This window comes from Bos mutus, chromosome 24, assembly GCF_027580195.1.
Source record: "Bos mutus isolate GX-2022 chromosome 24, NWIPB_WYAK_1.1, whole genome shotgun sequence".
Lineage (NCBI taxonomy): Eukaryota > Metazoa > Chordata > Mammalia > Artiodactyla > Bovidae > Bos > Bos mutus.
The window spans coordinates 35314025-35335811 of record NC_091640.1 but is presented as its reverse complement, the minus strand read 5'-3'; the positions used below and the strand labels follow the sequence as shown (position 1 = coordinate 35335811).

General features: G+C 43.6%; 1 protein-coding gene and 1 long non-coding RNA gene across 2 annotated transcripts in view; one reads left to right on the top strand and one right to left on the bottom strand.

Moving 5' to 3' along the window:
* LOC138985424 (uncharacterized) overlaps positions 1-18841 on the bottom strand; it is a 37380-nt gene extending 18539 nt beyond the window's left edge. The window contains exon 1 of the long non-coding RNA XR_011462480.1: positions 18559-18841. This is a non-coding gene — a long non-coding RNA (uncharacterized lncRNA). The remainder of the gene's footprint in view (positions 1-18558) is intronic.
* The window catches only part of THOC1 (THO complex subunit 1), a 37040-nt gene continuing 33493 nt past the window's right edge, over positions 18241-21787 (top strand). The window contains exons 1-3 of the mRNA XM_005898888.3: positions 18241-18389; positions 20829-20902; positions 20997-21057. Of these exons, the coding sequence (XP_005898950.1) occupies positions 18336-18389; positions 20829-20902; positions 20997-21057 (189 nt within the window). The 5' untranslated portion in view covers positions 18241-18335. The remainder of the gene's footprint in view (positions 18390-20828; positions 20903-20996; positions 21058-21787) is intronic.

Sequence of the window (21787 nt, the reverse complement as noted above, 5' to 3'; positions counted from 1 at the left end):
GCAAATTTTATGCTAGTTTAATCATGTGGACAAAAGGCCAGGACAATGAAGAGGTCTTCGACAACAAAAACAGGGCGTGAAAAGCTGCCAGGTAAGTGAGGCAGTAACTGTGGATGCTTTCACAACACCTGGAGAAAGTGCTAAACCCTAGCTGTGACTTTAAGGTCATTTATTGCTTACTTGTTTACTGTCCTTCTGAGTATTACGGTCTCTTCAAACATGCCACCAAAATTCTAGCAAACGAGAATGGGAGAGAGATATAAGAGTTGAGAATCAGTGAGCTAGGTTGTCAAAATGTCAAAACTAAGAGAAAGAAGCTGGGAGTAGAGTGAAAGACGAATAAGATTTCTGACACTAGCTGCAAAGCCTCTGCTTTGGGCATTGGACTTCCCAGGATGGCACTAGTGGTAAATAACCTGCCTGCCAATGCAGAAGACCTAAGAGACGTGGGTTTGATCCCTGGGTCAGGAAGACCCTCCAGAGGAGGGCATGGCAAACCACTCCAGTATTCTAGCTTGGAGAATCCCACTGACAGAAGAGCCTGGTGGGCTATAATCTACAGGGTCGCAAAGAGTCAGACACAACTGAAGCCACGTAGCACGCACGCACTAGGCAAAAACATCTCCAAGTCCTTCCAGGCCTAAGATTATGTCTTAAGAAGACAGCCCATTTGCTGGAAAATTTATGTCCCACCACCAGATCCCAGGAGAGAGAAAGGAAGGGGTGAAGGGAAAGTAATTTTTCATGGAGCTGAGCCTGAGACCACTGTCAATGTTTAATTATATCACGCTTGCTGTTTATTTGGGTCATATTTTAGGATAAGGTACATGGGATCATATAAAAACTAAATTTATTTGGTCCCTTTCAAAAACACTCAACTGGCTTACATGTGGAGCAATAAAGTGCGAAAGTGACATAGCATCCAAATTGCAGCCATGTGTGACTTGGCTTTTTTATTTGGGGGGAAAGAAAATGGTTAAGCCTGAAGGATTGTGTTTCTCTCTTGTCACTCTGACTCTGAGTGAATAATGAGTTCCTGCTGGTGACACACTGGCTTGGGGAGGCGAGCGCAGAGGGGGTTTGGTGCACTTCCAAAGCTGTGTGTGAGCCTTCACCACAAGACCCTGATTCTGGGGGAGGAACAGTGGGTGAACCATGCTGCACAGAGGCTGGCAGTGCCACGTGTTAATGTACAGACCTTCCCTGAGAGACCCCAGCACTCTCAAATGTGAATTAACTTGAGTTCCTTTACTGCAGAGCTCAGGAACAGTTATTCATTCAGACAATCATCAAAGATTCATATGGTCAACCTCTGTGGCCAACTTACAGTCTAGATCCTGTACCAGGTGCTGGGAATCTTTTTTCTTTTGAAACACTCCAGATCCTCTATATATTTTCCTATAAGTCATTTGTAAATATAATTTTACTTACTTATTTTTGGCTGTGCTCGGTCTTTGTCACTGTCACTTTTCTCTAGCATGGTGAGCAGGGGGCTACTCTGTAGTTGCAGGGTGCGGGCTTCTCACTGTTGCAGAGCACAGGCTCTAGGGCTCACAGGCTTCAGGAGATGCAGCACATGGGCTCAGAAGTTGTGGGTCCCAGTCTCTAGAGCACAGGTTCAATGGTTGTGGCACACACACTTAGTTGGGATCTTCCTGGACTGAAGATTGAACCTGCGTCTCCTGAATTGGCAGGCAGTTTCTTTACCACCGAGCGACCAGGGAAGCCCTGGGAATCTTTCTTGAGTTTCCTGGAAGGCAGATCCCAAGATAAAGGCCTCATCTACCTCCCCCATTACCCATTCTAGATGTCACTCACCCTTGGCCACTGGAGGCTACCAGCCCGATGGACTGACCAGAACCTCAGCCCTGAGTCCTTAGCTGCTTTGGCCTCATCAAGCCATAGCTGTTGAAGCTGCCCACTTACTGTTATCCCTGGCAAGAAAGGACCAAGAGACGCCCATGCAAGCCCTCTGGGTTCCAGTCAACTCCTCCACACTTCCACTGTGTAAGAGCAACCCTACTCCTCGTGGTAATCAGGGTCAATTTTGTCCACCAAGGGAATAATTCTTTTCTTTGCCAGTTCTTCCACTGACATGAGGAGCCTCCAATGACCTCATGAAGTCAAGATGAATTGCTGCCTGGTGTTCCCCTTGTGGAAACCAGAACCTTTAAAGTGGTGGAGTCTACAGTTGTAAGCTTGATAAGCAGTGATCCTGAGAGGATCCATACCAATTTCTACTTTTTGGTTCTCGTCCCTGTGAATTCCAGTTTTCGGAAACGTAGCGCTACAGCCACTGACTTAGTGCATATAACTTCACCCTGGAGGACAGCGCTGTAACCTTACAGGTTATTGGCCCAAGGCTAGAACCCTCGCTGAGCCTTCAGCAGTCCTTCCACCATCCCATTAGACTAGCTACTTCCGAGTGATCGGATATCTGGGGAGGCTAGTGGATCTCGTGGTCATGTGCCCATTGCCACAATGTTGTGCAAGCTGCCATTTTTAATAGATCAGGAATTCTGTAGGCGCTTGGTTGATAGTATTAATAGAGACATGTGGGTAAGGCAGGAATCAATTCTGGTAAGGACAGAGTGATGTCCTTGTGACGGGCACAATGAAGGACAGAAAAGGTATGGACCTGACAGAAGCAGAAGATATTAAGAAGAGGTGAAGAATACACAGAACTATAAAAAAGAGATCTTCACGACCCAGATAATCACGATGGTGTGATCACTCACCTAGAGCCAGACATTCTGGAATGTGAAGTCAAGTGGGCCTTAGGAAGCATCACTACGAACAAAGCTAGTGGAGGTGATGGAATTCCAGTTGAGCTATTTCAAATCCTGAAGATGATGCTGTGAAAGTGCTGCACTCAATATGCCAGCAAATTCGGAAGACTCAGCAGTGGCCACAGGACTGGGAAAGGTCAGTTTTCATTCCAATCCCAAAGAAAGGCAATGCCAAAAAATGCTCAAACTACCGCACAATTGCACTCATCTCACACGCTATTAAAGTAATGCTCAAAATTCTCCAAGCCAGGCCTCAACAGTATGTGAACCGTAAACTTCCAGATGCTCAAGCTGGATTAGAAAAGGCAGAGGAACCAGAGATCAAATTGCCAACATCCATTGGATCATGGAGAAAGCAAGAGAGTTCCAGAAAAACATCTATTTCTGCTTTATTGACTATACCAAAGGCTTTGACTGCGTGGACCACAACAAACTCTGGAAAATTCTTCAAGAGATGGGAATACCAGACCACCTGACCTGCCTCTTGAGAAATCTGTATGCAGGTCAGAAGGCAACAGTTAGAACTGGACATGGAACAACAGACTGGTTCTAAACAGGAAAAGGAATACGTCAAGGCTGTACATTGTCACCCTGCTTATTTAACTTCTATGCAGAGTACATCATGAGAAACCCTGGGCTGGAAGAAGCACAAGCTGGAATCAAGATTTCCAGGAGAAATATCAATAACCTCAGATATGCAGATGACACCACCCTTATGGCAGAAAGTGAAGAAGAACTAAAGAGCCTCTTGATGAAAGTGAAAAAGGAGAGTGAAAAAAGCTGGCTTAAAACTCAACATTCAAAAAACTAAGATTATGGTATCTGGTCCCACCACTTCATAGGAAATATATGGGGAAACAGTGGAAACAGTGGCTGACTTTATTTTTGGGGGCTCCAAAATTGCTGCAGATGGTGACTGCAGCCAAGAAATTAAAAGATGCTTGCTCCTTGGAAGAAAAGTTATGACCAACCTAAACAGCATATTAAAAAGCAGAGACATTACTTTGCCAACAAAGGCCCATTTAGTCAAAGCTATGGTTTTTCCAGTAGTCATGCACGGATGTGAGAGTTGGACTATAAAGAAAGCTGAGTGCCAAAGAATTGATGCTTTTGAACTGTAGTGTTAGAGAAGACTCTTGAGAATCCCTTGGACTGCAAGGAGATCAAACCAGTCCATCCTAAAGGAAATTAGTCTGAATATTCACTGGAAGGACTGATGTTGAAGCTGAAACTCCAAACTCCAAACTTTGGCCACCTGATGTGAAGAACTGACTCAGTGAAAAAGACCCTGATGCTGAGAAAGATTGAAGGCAGGAGGAGAAGGGATGACAGAGGATGAGACGGTTGGATGGCATCACCGACTCAATGGAGATAAGTTTGAGTAAACTCCGGGAGTTGGCAATAAACAGGGAGGCCTGGCATGCTGCAGTCCATGGGTCACAAAGAGTCAGACACGAATGAGCGACTGAACTGAACTGAAGGACAGATTGAAATTGAAATCATTTGACCACTAAGTGGATGGTCTGGTCTCCCTACGGTTCACTGTATATCTACATCCACAAGATGAGACATCTTATCTACCTTGTGGCTGAAAGCTACCTCTCAAGTGGGGGTTCTCTAGTGGACATTAGTGTGAGATACAAAGATACACACTGTGCCCACAACCATAAGTTCAGCCTCATGCCTCTTCCCCAGATTTCGTTACCAAGCCCTCTGGGTTCCAGTCAACTCCTCCAGGCTTTCACTATGTTGGATCAACCCTACTCCTCCCAATTTGGTTCCCTCTGGGGCCTGACCAAGCAGATGAGCCATTCACTCTTGTCCAAGAATTCGTATCAACCTGTATCTCAGGCTGCTTTTCCTTCTTTATAAAAAGAGCCTTTATAAGGCCCCTCTGAGTAGAGCTACAACATGGCCCCACTCCAGTCAGCACCAAGATCGTGTGATCTTTCTCTCCACTGTGCTGGTAATGGACAGTAGGTAGCTGGTTAACTTTCCCACTGTGGTAGGTTCAGGGCAGAGATGTGAAATGAATGAGGCTCTTTAGCAGTAACGTCTGTGCTTTTCCTTGGTGCCCCATCCTGCCAAACCAGGGAGTTGTGCCGGGCTAGAGAATACATAGATTATCCCATAAAGTCTTCACCCAGTGGGTGGTCAGTACTACTCTAGTGACCGCTAGAACATGACACCCTTTATAGAAAAATATCTGTGTGCCAACTCCTACTCTGTCCAGTTTTAGAGGGCACACTTGACGCTGTGGCTGTTATTACTGGTTTGAATGCCACTGCTATAGAAAAACGAAAAAAACCACAACTTGGTTTGGGCCAATCCTGGTTCACAAATTGTGTTCCAGCAGCCGAGGGATTGGCATTTCTAGGAGAATCAAAAAATTAAGAATCTGCAAGAGGTCTGCCTTGTGTTGATTTTTCCAGGGACTTAGAAGTTAACTGGATGTTTCAAAGTATTGAGTGACTAATTTTCCGTCCTTTTTTCTCAGATCTCACACGGTAAGCATTTATTTCCTGAAAACCTGCCAAAAGAGTCATTTTTTTTCATAGTTCCAATAGTATTTTTAAAATGTAAAATGAAGTCCTGATAGCAAAAATGATCAATGTAGACCCTTGAATCTACCCACAGCAACTTAAGAAGTATTGCCTTCTTTTGGTTTCAGGTTTGGGGAGTTTAAAAGAGAGAGAGAAAGAAACAAATTTTCAAAAGTTTCTGAAGTGCGTATTTTTCACCGAGATTCAGGCTTGCTTATTGGATAAGAATGGTTGATTCAGGACAGTTGGCATCTGCAGGTAAAAATGTGCCTACGATTTGTTTTTAGTTGTGTTACTGCGCCTTCCAAGCCAAGGTTGCAGGTTGGCAGTGTCCTGAAGGAGGGAGAGAACTGGACAGCACCCATGCCTCCCATTAGGGAGGCCTCCAGACAGAGCCTGGAGCAGGACCGTGCTGGGACTGACCCAAGCCAGGCCTTCCTGTGCTGCCCAGAATCAGAGCAGCACCCTCAAAACCAATCTTCACTCGTGCCCACTGTGGATAGAACAGTCTCAGAGCATTTACAGGTTTGCTAAATGGGTGACTGTACTCTGTCAAACCCATAGTGTAGGTTGGACGTTGGTGATCAAATACTACAGGAACTACCCGCTGGCTTTGCCATTTAGTGGAGGCGTGGGCTTTTCATTCTAGAAAGTGCTGATTGACAGGAAGGCATATTGTCTCAAGAAACAGATGTACAGTTAACCTGGAATTTTACATCTTCCCCAAATACAATAAACCTTGTTTTCAATGAAACCGGTTAAGTGCCTTGTGTATTATGAAATTCCTTTGATGAATAAGTCAGATTATTTATGGACTGTTGGAAGACCAATCTTTCACTGTACAAACTGCCGATGGATCATTTGGGAAAGGAGCCAAAGGGTCAGGAAGAGCTCTTTATCACACTAATGCACAAAGACACACAGAGCGTGACCCAGATATAAAAAGGGAGCCAGCGCACTGCTAGTAGATGCCATTCATGGCTGAGCCGAGGAGACTGCCTGGAAGCTCTGACAACAAAGAAAATGGTGGAGGAGAAAGGAGGGGCGGGAAACACTCCCCAGGGTGAAACACAATAGGGAGACCAGGAGGATCTGGGCAGGGTCTGGCCTCAGTAGAAAAACAAGATATAAGAGGATCCCACGGGGAACTTCTCTGGTGGTCCAGGGGCCGGGACTCTGAGCTCCCAGTGCAGGGGCCCCAGGTTCAATCCCTGGTCAGGGAACTGTATCCCACCTGCCACAACTAAGCATTTTTATGCTGCAATTAAAAATGCCATGGGCTGCAATGAAGACCCAGTGCAGCCAAATAAATAAATTAAACATATTTTCTTACAAAAGGACCCCATTTTTCTAGTTTCTTCCCCATCCTCTCCCTCCTGGAGGTTTGAATCCAACTAGGCAACATATTTGATTGCAACTATCTACCCTTTCCATGCATTTCATCATGGTTAGAGTTAAGAGTATATTAATTTGGATAACACTAGCTCCTATCATAAACAGCCCCTCAAAAATATATATAATGGCTCAAGGACCAGAAACGTTTCGTTCTTTCCCATAATTTAGCATAAAGGAGATATCGTTTGGCAGCTCTCTTCCACAAGGCAATTGAGGAACCCAGGCTGCAAACATGTGGCTGTGTCATTTCCTAGGGCCCTCTTCTGCACTGAGACACTGAAAGGGGGACAAGTATGAAGAGGGCACTTAAAACCCCTGCTTCTTAAAACTCTAGCTCGAAAGTGATAGGCAAGACTTCTCACTAACCATTGGTTAGAACTTCACTGCATGGTATGCTTGCTTGCAAGGGTGTAAGAAATATAGTGTATGTAGCTGTCTGCCTAAAGGAAAAAAAATGGATATTTTTGATGAATGGCTAACCATCTGCTTGGAAGCAGGTAAACCTTTTATCCATTTTTGCAGGAATGCCTTCTACTGTGCATTGTAGAGTTGAAGTGAAGTGAAAGTGAGGTTGCTCAGTCATGTCCGACTCTTTGCAACTCCATGGACTGTATAGCCCACCAGGCTCCTCGGTCCACGGGATTTTCCAGGCATGAATACTGGAGTGGGTTGCCATTTCCTTCTCCAGGGGATCTTCCCAACCCAGGGATCAAACCCAGGTCTCCCGCATTGTAGGCAGACGCTTTACCGTCTGAGCTACTGGAGAAGTCTTAAAACCCATCAAAAACATTGTAGGGTTAGTAGCAAGCAAACATTAATGAAACAAAGGGGTGTCTGAGTGACTGCTGAGATTAGAGTAACAATAACTTTCAGTAAGTCTGTGCCAGATTCCTCATCTGTAAAAGTACACAAAACTTTGAGGATCAAATAAGATAATGTGTAAATAACTTAGAAAGGTGCACATGTAAGCTCTCAATAAGTTTATAGTTATTATTACTCTGATCTCAGTTGTCTCTTATTAATGTCATTTGGAAGTATTGCTGCTATTTAATTCATATATTTGCTTTTAGTCCTGTAGTTACATAAACATCATATACATGAGATGTTTATATTTAGTTTTATGTTTGTTCGCTTAAGAGACATAAAATAATTTTAATCATCACAAGGGGTCTGTGGAAATGTTATCCTTTTTTTAAAAAAGGGGTTTATTCATTTAAATTTGGGAACCTTGTAGCAGAATTAGGCTTGATGCTATTCACATCTCAGCTTCCCCACTTAACCACCAGTTTATTCAGTCTTTGCTGGTCCCTACCTCCCTCTCTGTGAAATGGGCATAAAACCAACACATCACAGTCACTGTGCTGGGAATTATGCACAGTGTCAGATAATTATGTCAGATGACGCGTGTGACAGGCTTGTCTAACACTTAGCATATCCCCAGTAAATACAAATTCCCTTCCCTGTCTCACATTTTCAAATTGAGTGAAAGAAAGAAATTACTTGAAATGTAAAACTAACAATTCTTTAAAGAATTCCTTCCTTTTAAGAAAATGGAACCATAATTTACCTGGACATTTCCAGAGTCTCATCAGCTACAATACTGTTCAAGATGCAATTTAAAAAAAAAAAGAGGAAGGAGCCATTGCAAAATAGGAAAGGCAATGCTCGTATTACAAATGTATGTGAAAGTCTAGCTCCCTGTTTTTGAGAAAGAAATGAAAAGGAATGTTGGAGATACAATCCCTTGAGGTTTTCACATAGCACGCTCAGAATAGCAGTAAGCTACCTGATGGAAAGGATTTTAAGAAAGGAGCACTGCTTCTCCTGGTTTGCCCATTCTGAGCACCCAAGTCCTTCCTGTAGTTTAGGTTGGAATTGTTTTCCTTCACTTTGAAAGCCTTTTTGGTTCCTATATTTGCAAAGGCTCGGAGTTCATTTCAGGTCTAACCTTCAAATACAGCCGCCCATTTTATCTCTTCATCTGGGTAATATTTTTCTATTCTTTTAGTCCTACAGCTCCATCTGGGGAGCTCCCTCTTGAAACTTCAGTTACTGCTCAATCAGTACTCTCCTAGTGATTATATCCCAGTGTCAAAGGAAATGAACTTATTTTATTCCCTATTTTGAACCCACTCCATGGTCGGGGTTCAGGCTAAAAATGGATTTCCACATGTTCTTTTCTGCAGAACCAGAGTGCTGCATGACATTAGCAGTCACCTCCCAAATCCTCTCACACATACACGTTGAGAAAAACTACTCTGTGACTCAGAGTGGGGGCCATGAATACAGTCGAACACATCAGGATGGGTCAGCCACAGCAGTGATGACTAATCACTGAATCTTAAACAAGAAGGATCAGATCAGTTAGAGCGGGAGAGAAAGGCATTCCGGAAGAAGCAAAAATGTATGCAAAAGTTATTAGACACAAAAGGAACTGAGAGTAGCTTTGGCTGCAAAGTATGTTGTTAGAAGGCAAGGCAAAACAAAAGAAATACAACATATAATTATGACTCTGGAGTCAAATGCACTTAACCTCAAATTCTACTTGTGTAAAGAATTTTTGAAATTCTCTGAGTCTTGGTTTTCTCATTTGTATAGATTTCTTAAAAAGTAAGGAATCAATGAGCTCATGTATATAAAGCATAAAAACATGATGGCAAAAGAAAACAATGTATGCTTAGCATATGGTAACTTATATGAACATGAATATGTGTGCGTGCTCAGTCGCTCAGTGGTGTCTGACTCTTTGCGACCCCATGGACTGTAGCCCACCAGGTTCCTCTGTCCATGGGATTCTCTAGGCAAGAAATACAGGAGTGGGTAGCCATTTCTTCCTCCAGGGAATCTTCCTGACCCAGGATTAAACTTGCATCTCCTGGGTTGGCAGGCAGATTCTGACCACTGAGCCACCAGGGAAGCCCAAATATGAATACATTAATATATGAAGCTGATGGGTTGGGCATGGACATACTATGAATAGTTTTAAATGCTGACCTTAATCCAATGAGGTCTTGAAAGCTATTTGGAGCCATTGAAGGAATGGACTGATCAGATTTCTATTTTCATTAATGCAGATACTCAAGTGAAAAGCAGTGTGCTAATCACCATGGGACACGTTTGAATACAAATACTATCTTCGACTCCCAGTCTCTGCTTCACTGCCACCAACTGCTGAGGATTTAGTGTGGGTCTGGTGCTGACTTCAAAACAGGAAACTCTTCCCTACTTTCCATTTACAAAGTGGGAGGAAGGAAGCTAGAGTTGGGCAAAGAAAGATTGTAGTGCAAAGTCTAACCAGAACCAGCCTAGCCCCAAGGGCAAAGTGCTTCATTTTCCTCCAAGAGTTATGAATAAAAATAGCACATGCTACAGTGAAGGTCACAAAACCTCATGAAATAGTCATGACTTAGTAATTCCCCTTGATGTAGATCTTTTTCATTTCTTTTTGAAATTGACATACACAGCTATTAGAGGAACTCCTTAAGAGAAAAAACACCAACAAAGTCCAGCTGAGTCTTCCTGATTCCTGCAGCCTGGATGGAACTGTCAAGTTGCTCAAAATTAAGGAAAAGGAAGTGTTCTAACACAGCATAAAACATACATACACACCATTTTTTCTGTAGTAATAACTGACTTACAATTTGCATTGACTAAAGAAGTTAAAGGTCAGCACCAGAATGCACTTTAGATAGCTGCTGCTGCTGCTGCTGCTGCTAAGTCGCTTCAGTTGTGTTCGACTCCATGCAACCCCATAGACGGCAGCCCACCAGGCTCCCCCGTCCCAGGGATTCTCCAGGCAAGAACACTTAAATACATCTGAATACAAAAATTTCTCGTCTCTTCCTTTTTAGAGGAGATATTTCCGTGCAAATGCTGACCTCTTGTGGTAAGAACCAGTTACTTCAAAGAGGGTTTCATTCCAAAGGAATTTAAGATAATTTGTGTTATCATTAGATAACAGAGTTTTGCCAAGAGAGTCCACTGGTCATAGCAAACACCCTCTTCCAACAAAACAAGCGATGACTCTACACATGGACATCATGAGATGGCCAATACCGAAATCAGATAGATTATATTCTTTGCAGTCAAAGATGGAGAAGCTATAAACAGTCAGTAAAAACAAGACCGAGAGCTGACAGTGGCTCAGATCATTAATTCCTTATTGCAAAACACAGACTTAAACTGAAGAAAGTAGGGAAAGCCACTAGGCCATTTAGTATGACCTAAATCAAACCCTTTACCATAGAAGTGACAAATAGATTCAAGGGATTAGGTCTGATAGGCAGAGTGACTACGGACAGAGGTTCGTGACATTGTACATGAAGCCGTGATCAAAACCATCCCCAAGAAAAAGAAATTCAAAAGGCAAAATGGTTGTCTGAGGAGGCCTTACAAATAGCTGAGAAAAGAAGAGAAGAGATAAGCAAAGGAGAAAAAAAAAGATATACCTATCTGAATGCAGAGTTCCAAAGAATAGCAAGGAGAGATAAAAAAGCCTTCCTCAGTGATCAGTGCAAAGAAACAGGAAAACAACAGAATGGGAAAGAGATCTCTTCAAGAAAATTAGAGCTACCAAGGGAACATTTCATGCAAAGATGGGCACGATAAAGGACAGAAATGGTATGGACCTAACAGAAGCAGAAGATATTAAGAAGAGGTGGCAAGAATACACAGAAGAACTGTACAAAAAAGATCGTCCCGACCCAGATAATCATGATGGTGTGATCACTCACCTAGAGCCAGACATCCTGGAATGTGAAGTGAAGTGGGCCTTAGAAAGCATCACTATGAACAAAGCTAGTGGAGATGATGGAATTCCAGTTGAGCTATTTCAAATCCTGAAAGATGACGCTGTGAAAGTGCTGCACTCAATATGCCAGCAAATTTGAAAAACTCAGCAGTGGCCACAGGACTGGAAAAGGTTAGTTTTCATTCCAATCCCAAAGAAAGGCAATGCCAAAGAATGCTCAAACTACCGCACAATTGCACTCATCTCACATGCTAGTAAAGTGATGCTTAAAATTCTCCAAGCCAGGCTTCAGCAGTACGTGAATCGTGAACTACCTGATGTTCAAGCTGGTTTTAGAAAAGGCAGAGGAACCAGAGATCAAATTTCCAACATCCGCTGGATCATGGAAAAAGCAAGAGAGTTACAGAAAAACATCTATTTCTGCTTTATGACTATGCTAAAGCCTTTGACTGTATAGACCACAATATTTTGATTTCAGAATTTCATAAAAATTCTGAAAGAGATGGGAATACCAGATCACCTAACCTGCCTCTTGAGAAACCTGTATGCAGGTCAGGAAGCAACAGTTAGAACTGGACATGGAACAACAGACTGGTTCCAAATAGGAAAAGGAGTATGTCAAGGCTGTATATTGTCACCCTGCTTATTTAACTTCTACGCAGAGTACATCATGAGAAACGCTGTGCTGGAAGAAGCACAAGCTGGAATCAAGATTGCCAGGAGAAATATCAATAACCTCAGATATGCAGATGACACCACCCTATGGCAGAAAGTAAAGAACTAAAGAGCCTCTTGATGAAAGTGAAAGAGGAGAGTGAAAAAGTTGGCTTAAACTCAACATTCAGAAAACTAAGATCATGGCATCTGGTCCCATCACTTCATGGCAAATAGATAGGGAAACAGTAGAAACAGTGTTAGACTTTATTTTTTGGGGTCCAAAATCACTGCAGATGGTGACTGCAGCCATGAAATTAAAAGACGCTTACTCCTTGGAAGGAAAGTTATGACCAACCTAGATAGCATATTCAAGAGCAGAGACATTACTTTGTCAACAAAGGTCCGTCTAGTCAAGGCGATAGTTTTCCAATAGTCATGTATGGATGTGAGAGTTTGACTATAAAGAAGTCTGAGCACCAAAGAATTGATGCTTTTGAACTGTGGTGTTGGAGAAGACTCTTGAGAGTCCCTTGGACTGCAAGGAAATCCAACCAGTCCATCCTAAAGGAGATCAGTCCTGGATGTTCATTGGAAGGACTGATGTTGCAGCTGAAACTCCAATACTTTGGCCACCTGATGCGAAGAGCTGACTAATTTGAAAAGATCCTGATGCTGGGAAAGATTGAGGGCAGGAGAATGGGACAACAGAGGATAAGATGGTTGGATGGCATCACTGACTCGATGGACATGGGTTTGGGTGGACTCCGGGAGTTGGTGATGGACAGGGAGGCCTGGCGTGCTGCGGTTCATGGGGTCGCAAAGAGTCGGACATGACTGAGTGACTGAAATGAACAATGAAGGAGACCTGGGTTCAATAAGTAAAACATGATCACTTCAACAAAAGAGATTTATTCACGCTGCAACAAATACATTTAGCTCTTTCATTTTCTTTGCCTTAAAAACTCAGCAAGTGAGTATTTTAAAATTTATTCAGCAATTCATTGATTGACACTCTGTTTCAATCCTGTGGCATTACCAGCAGTACCAAAATATGTGCACATGTCTCTTTATTTGCACGTATAAGAAATCCTTTTGTGTTTATACCTAGAGTAGAATTATGGGATTGAAGGGTATTAAATCTTCAACCTTACTAAAATGCCAATTCATTTCCAAAATGGTTGCAACAGATTCCATTTCCATCAGCTGAGTACAGGTGCCCAACCTCCTCACCAACATGCATTAAACTTTTAAGCTCATGCCAATGTCATAGATGAGAAAACAATAACACAGTATTGTTTATGCATTTCCCTGATTGCTCAGGAAGCTAAGCATCTTTTCATATTTCCCCTCTGTATGAATTTCCTGTTTATGTCTTCTGCCACTGTAACTTGAGTTGGTTTTTAAAAGTGTATGCTGCTGCTGCTGCTGCTAAGTCACTTCAGTTGTGTTGGACTCTGTGCGACCCCATAGAAAGCAGCCCACCAGGCTCCCCCGTCCCTGGGATTCTCCAGGCAAGAACACTGGAGTGGGCTGCCATTTCCTTCTCCAATGCATGAAAGTGAAAAGTGAAAGAGAAGTCGCTCAGTCATGTCCGACTCCTAGAGACCCCATGGACTGCAGCCTTCCAGGCTCCTCCGTCCATGGGATTTTCCAGGCAAGAGTACTGGAGTGGGGTGCCATTGCCTTCTCCATTAAAAGTGTATAATGTGAGGTAAAGGTTTGATTTCACTCCTCTGCACATGGATGTCCAGTATTCCTAATGCCATTTTTCATTTTTTTTTGGCCACACCATGTGGCAAAAGGGATCCTAGTTTCCCAGCCAGGAATCAAACCTGCATCTCCTGCATTGGAAGTGTGGAGTCTTAACCACAGGACCAAAGAAGTCCTCCCAACATCATTTATTGAAGAGACTATCCTATCCTCATTGTGTGTTCTGAGCACTCTTATTGAAGATATGTTGGCCACATATAAAATATATGACCATATATTTATTTGGGGGCTCTCTATTCTGTTTCATTGGTCTACACATCTGTTCTTATGCCAGCACCACATTATTTTGATTACTGTAGTGTGTAATTTTTTTTTTAAATCAGGAAGTGATACTTTCAGTTTTATCCTTTCTCAAGACTGCTTTGGCTATTTGAAGTTTTATACAGTTATGTACTAACTGTTTATACAACTGTGCACTAACATAGGAGGAAAAAGAGGTGCCCGATTAAATTAAAGAGTTTATGCATTATTGGATGTCTGCCTTTGGAATGGTATTATTACATATGCAGAAAACTTACGCTATGAACGACAATATGATCCTTACCCTTCTCTAAATATAAGGAATAATTTATGAGACATTAACTAGGTCCATAGCTTTGTAAAGATTTATGGGTTAAGATTCAAGAAAAATACAAGCTTTGGGATTAAAGTTAGCGGTTCAAATTCCAAACAGCTTTCTCTAGACACATGACCCAGGACAGACAAGCCTGTTATGTACAGTGTCATGCTAAGGAGGAGGAATAATACAAGAAAAGTGTCTGGCTCATAGGAGGTACTCAATAAAACTTGACTATTACTTACGGACACTGTAACAGTGTAAAGAGCTCAAAAATCCTAATCAAAACCCATGGGTAGTCTCATTTGGCCAGTTACCTCTATCAGGAACCCTATCTCTTTGAGTTTGCTTCCTCGTGTGTAAATGAGCATAATAGCTGTGTTACTCACCTTAAAATATCATTTAGAGGATCAAATGTCTTACGTTAAGTGCTTGGGAATTAGAAGGCATTTTTACCATCTAAATGCTAAAACATTTCTCTGGTAGTGATTTTTGATGAGTATCTTTTAAAATTGCATTGCCTACTTCCTTGTCTTATTGCCAGCTCCTCAAAACAGCAATTAATCTATATTATTTTGTTCATTCAAATGTAGAGTTACTATTCATTCAAGAAATACTGTCCACTGCCTATAGAGCACAGGTGCCAGCAAATGTGATTTAAAAAAAAAACACAATTCTAAGTCTTTGGCTAATTTAAATTCTAGACTTTGATGGATGCATCAACAAACTCAAGCTCTTCTCCCATTTGGATTTTTTGTAAAATATATATATATATATATATAAAAAATTTACCTCTTATGTAAAGTTTATTTACTTTGCAAGGAGAGATAAGAAAGCCTTCCTCAGCGATCAATGCAAAGAAATAGAGGAAAACAACAGAATGGGAAAGACTAGAGATCTCTTCTAGAAAATCAGAGATATCTAGGGAACATTTCATGCAAAGATGGGCTCGATAAAGGACAGAAATGGTATGGACCTAACAGAAGCAGAAGATATTAAGAAGAGGTGGCAAGAATACACACAGAAGAACTGTTCAAAAAAGATCGTCACGACCCAGATAATCACGATGGTGTGATCACTCACCTAGAGCCAGACATCCTGGAATGTGAAGTCAAGTGGGCCTTAGAAAGCATCACTACGAACAAAGCTCGTGGAGATGATGGAATTCCAGTTGAGCTATTTCAATTCCTGAAAGACGATGCTGTGAAAGTGCTGCACTCAGTATGCCAGCAAATTTGGAAAACTCAGCAGTGGCCACAGGACTGGGAAAGGTCAGTTTTCATTCCAATCCCAAAGAAAGGCAATGCCAAAGAATGCTCAAACTACTGCACAATTGCACTCATCTCACATGCTAGTAAAGTAATGCTCAAAATTCTCCAAGCCAGGCTTCAGCAATATGTGAACTGTGAACTTCCAGATGTTCAAGCTGGTTTTAGAAAAGGCAGAGGAACCAGAGATCAAATTGCCAACATCCGCTGGGTCATTGAGATAGCAAGAGAGTTACAGAAAAACATCTACTTCTACTTTATTGACTATGCTAAAGCCTTTGACTGTGTGGATCACAATAAACTGTGGGAAATTCTGAAAGAGATGGGAATACCAGACCACCAGACCACCTGACCTGCCTCTTGAGAAACCTATATGCAGGTCAGGAAGCAACAGTTAAAACTGGACATGGAACAACAGACTGGTTCCAAATCCGGAAAGGAGTGCGTCAAGGCTGTATATTGTCACCCTGCTTATTTAACTTCTATGCAGAGTACATCATGAGAAACGCTGTGCTGGAAGAAGCACAAGCTAGAATCAAGATTGCCGGGAGAAATATCAATAACCTCAGATATGCAGATGACACCACCCTTACGGCAGAAAGTGAAGAGGAACTAAAAAGCCTCTTGACGAAAGTGAAAGAGGAGAGTGAAAAAGTTGACTTAAAGCTCAACATTCAGAAAACTAAGATCATGGCATCTGGTCCCATCACTTCATGGGAAATAGATGGGGAAACAGTGGAAAGTGGCTGACTTTATTTTTTTGGGCTCCAAAATCACTGCAGATGGTGATTGCAGCCATGAAATTAAAAGACGCTTACTCCTTGGAAGGAAAGTTATGACCAACCTAGATAGCATATTAAAAAGCAGAGACATTGCTTTGCCAACAAAGGTCCGTCTAGTTAAGGCTATATTTTTTCCAGTGGTCATGTATGGATGTGAGAGTTGGACTGTGAAGAAGGCTGAGTGGCGAAGAATTGATGCTTTTGAACTGTGGTGTTGGAGAAGACTCTTGAGAGTCCCTTGGACTGCAAGGAGATCCAACCAGTCCATCCTAAAGGAGATCAGTCCTGGGTGTTCATTGGAAGGACTGATACTGAAGCTGAAACTCCAATACTTTGGCCACCTCATGTGAAGAGTTGACTCATTGGAAAAGACTCTGATGCTGGGAGGGATTGGGGGCAGGAGGAGAAGGGGACGACAGAGATGGCTGAATGGCATCACCAACTCCATGGACATGAATTTGGGTAAACTCCGGGAGTTGGTGAGGAGAAGGGGACGACAGAGATAGCTGAATGGCATCACCAACTCCATGGACATGAGTTTGGGTAAACTCCAGGAGTTGGTGATGGACAGCGGGGCCTGGCGTGCTGGGATTCGTGGGGTCGCAAAGAGTTGGACACGACTGAGCGACTGAACTGAACTGAACAATCATCCATAATACGATAACAATCCGATTACATCAGCTACCTATTAAATCAGTTAATACCAGTTGATTTGGGCAATTTGGCAACGTGCGTTGTACAATCAAACCTGAATGATTTTATTCTGAAAAAATCTGCAACGCTCCAGGTAGCCATCACTGTTCACAATTCCCACTTAGGGACAAGATTACGCAGTTATATTTTTGTTAGCGTCCCGTACTCTCACTGGATATCCACGAAGGGAACCAGGTAAAGCGCGCCAGGCTTTCATTTAGGAACACGTGCAGGTGGGTAAGAGCTGGTAGCAGGTGTTTGGGTCAGTGCTTCTTTCCCCACCGCATAATTCCAACGGAAAGACGACTGCCCCTTGGCTTCTTATTGGCCAAGTGAGCGGAGACGAGGGAGGAACCGGGCAGAAGACTAGGTCTTGCAACAGGTGCCTTAACCCTGGGACTTGGCGCCACTGGCTATCCAATCAGTGCCGAGTACTGCGTTCCTCCACAATCTTCCTCGTTCAGTAGAGCCCTCTATCTGCCAGCAAAATGAACGAATCCCCACACATTACATTGCTACACAAGCCACGCTTGCATTCATGACTTCACGCTCCTCAACAGCTCAGGGATACAAGCGTTATTTTTATTTCTCAGAAAGTGGAACTGCACCTGAGCTACAGGGCCCGTGACCTTCGAGGCAGAGGCGCGAATCCGGAGGTGGGACCACTCGTTCGGGAAGAAGGACTTTGATCCGACGGCCACTGCCGTCACCTCCCCAGCCCGGAGCTCCCGGATAAGCCGCCTGACTTGGATTCTCAGACGGCTACCACCTTCCCTTGCGGCCCATCGAGCCGTAACCAGCCGCCATTCACCCGACTTCCCAAACCAGGAGAACGCCGGCCAACAGCCCGAGCGTCCCGGCTTGTAACCCGCAGCGTGTACAGGGCGAGGCCGCGCATCTGCAGTCACCCATGGGTTGTTACCCACGAACCCGGATCGGGCGTTGAGTGGCTAACCCTGGCTCCCAAACGCCCTCCCGACCTCCGTCACAGGGAAGCTCCCTAACACCACCGGACCCGCCCCTGCGCCCACAAGCCGCTCTAGCCGCGCACGGAGCCGGCACTCTCGTTGCTCCCGCCCTGACGTCATCAGCGGGCGCCGCGACGAAGTGGCGGGCACGCGCAGCCAAGAAGATGTCTCCGACGCCGCCGCTCTTCAGTTTGCCCGAAGCGCGGACGCGGTTTACTGTGAGTTGCGGAACGGTGGGCGCGGCCCCGGCCCAACGCTATTTGTTGCTCTCCTCTCCCTGAAATTACTTGAATTTTGCACCGGGGTAAAGCGGGGACAGAGGCGTTACGCCGCGGCGACGGGTTCCCGGCCCCGTCGTGGGCTGGGGAGGCGGCAAAGGCGCTTTACCTGCCTCTTCCAAGAGTCCTCTGCGGTCCGCCTCCTCCTTTCCGCCGGCGGGTCCCGGAGCCCTGCGCCCTTCGTGGAGGGCTCACCCGCAGACTACCTCCGTTTGGGTCCTGCTCCTCTGCGGTGCTCGCTTAGCCAGGCGGGTGTTTCCAGAATTGGCAGGGGGCTGCTCTGAAGGCGGGAATGGTTTTAGTCCAGAGAACCGGCTTCCGCCCCGCCTCCTAACTGCCAGGTGGCTCTTCTCGCCGCTTATTCATCACCCTTTAACCCTTTGTATCTCACTCTTTAGAGATCGATGAGGACGGTCCTAAGTGGGGCGAGGCAAATTGATCAGCTTGGGAAGGGTTGTCATCTGTCATTTTATTCTTCCGCCTTGGGGAACAGTAATTTAAGCATTTGGGGAAACACTTTACAGGGCTTTTTGATGTTAGCTTATTTAACTCAGAATAGCCCTGTGAAGTAGGGTGTTTAATTATCCGCAGTAGACGAGATAGAAACTGAGACAGCCCGCCCCCCAGCCCCCGCCTTTGTTCTTGTTCAGTCGCTAAGTCGTGTCCGACCCTTTGCAACCTCATGGACTGCAGCGTGCCAGTCTTTCCTGTCCTTCACCATGTCCTGGAGATTGCTCAAACTCATGTCCATTGAGTCAGTGATGCCACCCAACCATCTCATCCTCTGTCACCCACTTCTTCTGCCTTCAGTCTTGCCCAGCATCAGGGTCTTTTCCAGTGAGTCGGCTCTTCGCATCAGGTGGCCAAAGTTTGGAGCTTCAGTATCAGTCCTTCCAAAGAATATTTAGGGTTGATTTCCTTTAGGGTTGACGGCTTTGATCTCCTTGCAGTCCAAGGGACTCTCCGGAGTCTTCTCCAGCACCACAGTTCGAAAACATAAAAGTTAAATGATTTGCTTCACTGTTTTTTCTGACTTCAGACTCAGTATTCTTCTTATGTTGCCCATTACCAAATGAAGAACCGTGTTCTAAGTCGTTTGACTGGATTCGTCCCTACTTTTCTATAATTCTGCGAGGAGAAACTGTTAGGTGTGTCCAAGGTCATATCAGTCCTGGAAGGGACCATTTAATAGGAGATCATCTAGCCCAATGCTTCTTAAGATTGAGCATGGGTTGGGATCACCTGGGGATCTTGTTAAATGAGATTCTGGTTCGGTAGGAATGGGGCCTGAGATTCTGCATGTCTAACAAGTTCTCAGGTGATGCCACTGCTGCTGGTGGTAATAAGGACCCACAACAACCCATATATGTAACTGGTGAGGAGAATGAAGTACAGAGACAAAGGGTATGCTCTGGATTACGGACTTCCCGGGTGGTGCAGTGGTAAAGAATCCGCCTGTCAGTGCAGGAGGCAAAGGAGATGTGGGTTCATTGCCTGGGTGGGGACGATCCCCTGGAGGAGGGAATGGCAGCTTACTCCAGTATTCTTGCCAGAAGAATCCCATGGACAGAGGGGCCCGGTGGGGTACAGTCCATGGGGTCACGAAAAGTCGAACACCACTGAGCTTGCATGCACCAAGATTACGCAGCCTACTCACAGAGTCAGGAATGGACCATTTCCTGTATAAATGTAACTCCTGTGATGTGACAAGATGATTTGCCAAGTGTATGTGAATTTTCACAGAGTGAATGACTTGGCAGTATTTTTCTTTTTCAGTTACGACTACTTTGTGACAGTCAGCAGGTTTAGTACTTTAAGACATCAGTGTTTACTTGATGTCAGGGACTGTGCTGTGCAAGCTGCCTAGGGGAGGTGGGACTTTTGTTGGGTCTTGAAGAGTGGATAGAATTTACATGAGCATATGGGAAGAACAATGTGCATGGATACACTAGAGTGAACTTGATAGAAAATGATGGAAAAATGGCTAGAGCCTAGTGGAGAGTATGTGTTTGGGGTTACTGGGAAGGTTGGATAGATTGAGCGGGATAACATTATTAAGGACCTTTAGAGGAAGCTGTGAAACAAAACCTGTAGATAGGGGGCCACTTAAGAGATTTTTTTTTTAAGCAGAATGAATAGCATATTTAAAGGAAAGGTAGGCAGGAAAACCTGGAATGAGAAAACTGAGCTTGGACGCTCTCAACAAGCTTCAAGTGATGAGTAAGTAGCATTTGAATGAGAACTACTGCTGAAATGACTGACAGGTAATTTTTCTCAGGTATAAACATTTTTTAGTTAGACATACAATTAATGAGTGATATGTTTTTCAGTGAACAAAAAATCCTTCAACTTATGTGCTTTTTTTTTTTTTTCTTCTAGAAATCTACGAGAGAGGCCCTGAACAGCAAAAATATCAAGCCCTTGTTGAATACCTTTAGCCAGTTACCTGGCAGGTAAGGCGTTAATATCCATGACATGGGCTCATTGAAATCTTTATACTTAACCCTGAGCTGTTTTAAAAATGCAGGTGTTTTTTGTTTTTAATAGTGAAAATGAAAAAAAGTGTACCCTTGACCAGGCTTTTAGAGGTGTTCTAGAAGAAGAAATTGTAAGTATGTTTTTCCTTTATTTATTGTTAAAATTTTGCTGGCAGATTAGTAAATATTATTTTTTAATTGGCTTTTATTCTTAGAATATTTAACCATGACTATTTTTTTTCTGGAGGGAACTACTTAGTCTGTGAAACCTAACTTGGTCATAGTCCGCATAGGAGTTACATCATGAATAAGGGTTTTGATAGCATAGGTGCAATTTAAGAGTTTGGTTTAATAAATTAGCAGAGCCCCCTGCCGTTGAATATGTATAAGAAAAGTTGGCACGAGGTCTTCCTGAGCAAGAACTAGAACTTGAAGATGGGCCCTGTCTTTGCTGTATAAACAGCGACACATCCTGGAGTGGATGAGAAGTCTAGTCCAAGGATGTTCAGCACGTATTCCAGGCCCTCATTTTCCTTATCAGCATCCTCCTTCTCAGTTAGTAATAGATAACAGGAGCCTATCCAACTTTAGTACAGAAATTTAAACATGAAAAATCTGACTTTGTGTACCATTAGTGGAGCACTCAAATGAAAGGAAAAGTTCCAACAGTTTATTCTTCATTTAGCAAAGCTTGGATCCCAAGAAGCTAGATTCTTTTCCAGTAGCCATAAAACTGTCCCTTTCTTTAGGACAGTTCTGAATTCATTCTTTCTTCTTCAGACCTAGTCACCTGTTGTCAGGCATTGGGCAAGGTTACCTTGCTTTTTTGGGCCTCAATTTCATTTGTAAGAGAGGAAACAC